Below are 1,705 nucleotides of genomic sequence, written 5' to 3'. Positions count from 1 at the left end.
CTGGGTCCATCAATTCCTTGGAGAGGAGATGGATCCAATGTCAGGCTCTGGAGCCAGGCTGGGAGAGCTGGGAATGTTCTCCTGGAGAAGGGAAGGATCCAGGGAGAGCTTCCAGCACATTCCAGGGCCTGGAGGGGCTCCGGGAGAGCTGGAATTTGGGAAAGGCCTGGAGGGACAGGACACAGGGAATGGCTCCAGATGGGAAAAGGGGAATTTGGATGGTATTTTAGGAATTCCCGGCTGGAATGGAATTCCCAGAGCAGCTGTGGCTGCCCAAATCCCAGGAATGTCCAAGGACAGGGTGGACATTGAGGCTTGGAGCAGCCTGGGATGGTGGGAGATGTCCCTGCCATGGCAGGGGGGGGGCACTGGATGATCCCAAATCATTTCCTGATCCCAAACCATTCCAAGATCCCAAACCATTCCCTGATCCCCAAACGATTCCAAACCATTCCATGATTCCCAAACCATTCCATGATTCCCAAACCATTCCATGATTCCCAAACCATTCCCTGATCCAAAACCATTCCCTGATCCAAAACCATTCCAAACCATTCCCTGATCCCAAACATATGCAAACCATTCCATGATTCCCAAACCATTCCCTGATCCAAAACCATTCTAAACCATTCCCTGATCCCAAACCATTCCATGATCCCAAACCATTCCCTGATCCCAAACCATTCCATGATCCCAAACCATTCCCTGATCCAAAACCATTCCAAACCATTCAATGATTCCCAAACCATTCCCTGATTCTCAAACTATTCCATGATCCCAAACCATTCCCTAATCTCAAACCATTCCAAACCATTCCAAGATCCCAAACCATTCCCTGATCCCAAACCATTCCCTGATCCCAAACCATTCCCTGATCCCAAACCATTCCAAACCATTCCATGATTCCCAAACCATTCCCTGATCCCAAGACAAACCCAGCAGAGAATTAAACCCGGCAATTCCAAACTTCCAGCTTGAACTTTGCTTTTCCTGGGAGAATTCCCGGGAATGTGCTGAGGAGCAGGAGGAGCTGCTCCATCTCCACCTTTTCCTGCTGTGGAATTTTTGCTCCCAGGGAATGTTTGGAATTCCCTCAGGGCACTGCTGGGATACCTGGAACACAAATCCTCTCTTCCCTCTTCCGGAGGCGGAGCAATTCCAGAGGAATTTTCCATCAGATACAAACAGTAGAAAATATTGTAGTGAATCCTGGGAAAAAAATAAAAATAAAGGGATAAATCAGGAATTACCACTGAGAAATCATTCAGGACAAATTAAACCTCTGCAGCCAACTATTAATTCATTAATATTAATTATTATTATTAAGAATTATTATTATTTAGAATTAGTATTATTAATTAATATTTATTTCTTTATTTATTAATTTTCCACTTGGATAATTAAAAAAAAATTAAAAAGCCTTGCAGGAAATGATGAAATAATTAATTTTTAATTAGTTTTAATAAATTTAATAATTAAATTTTTAAAATTAATTTTAATAAGGAGATGGAAAATCCAAAATCCCTGGATTTTGGTGCTGGATTTTGGTGCTGCTCAGGGCCATTCTGCTGGACTTTGTGCAGGTGATTGACTATCCAGGAAAAACATTCCAAAGAAAATTCCCAATTTCCCTCAGGAAAAATTCCCAATTTCCATCAGGAAGCAGAGGATGAACCTTTCCAAAGAAAATTCCCAATTTTCCTCG

At 42.8% G+C, this 1,705-nt stretch overlaps 1 protein-coding gene across 1 annotated transcript in view; it reads right to left on the bottom strand.

The window, feature by feature from the left end:
* The window catches only part of FBH1 (F-box DNA helicase 1), a 30,955-nt gene that overhangs the window by 24,255 nt on the left and 4,995 nt on the right, over positions 1–1,705 (bottom strand). Inside the window, exon 4 of the mRNA XM_033514356.1 lies at positions 1,114–1,252. Within this exon, the coding sequence (XP_033370247.1) occupies positions 1,114–1,252 (139 nt within the window). The remainder of the gene's footprint in view (positions 1–1,113; positions 1,253–1,705) is intronic.

The sequence above is a fragment of the Parus major genome, chromosome 1A (genome assembly GCF_001522545.3).
Source record: "Parus major isolate Abel chromosome 1A, Parus_major1.1, whole genome shotgun sequence".
NCBI lineage: Eukaryota > Metazoa > Chordata > Aves > Passeriformes > Paridae > Parus > Parus major.
The sequence above is the reverse complement of the archived record's forward strand: the minus strand, read 5'-3'. Positions and strand labels throughout refer to the sequence as shown.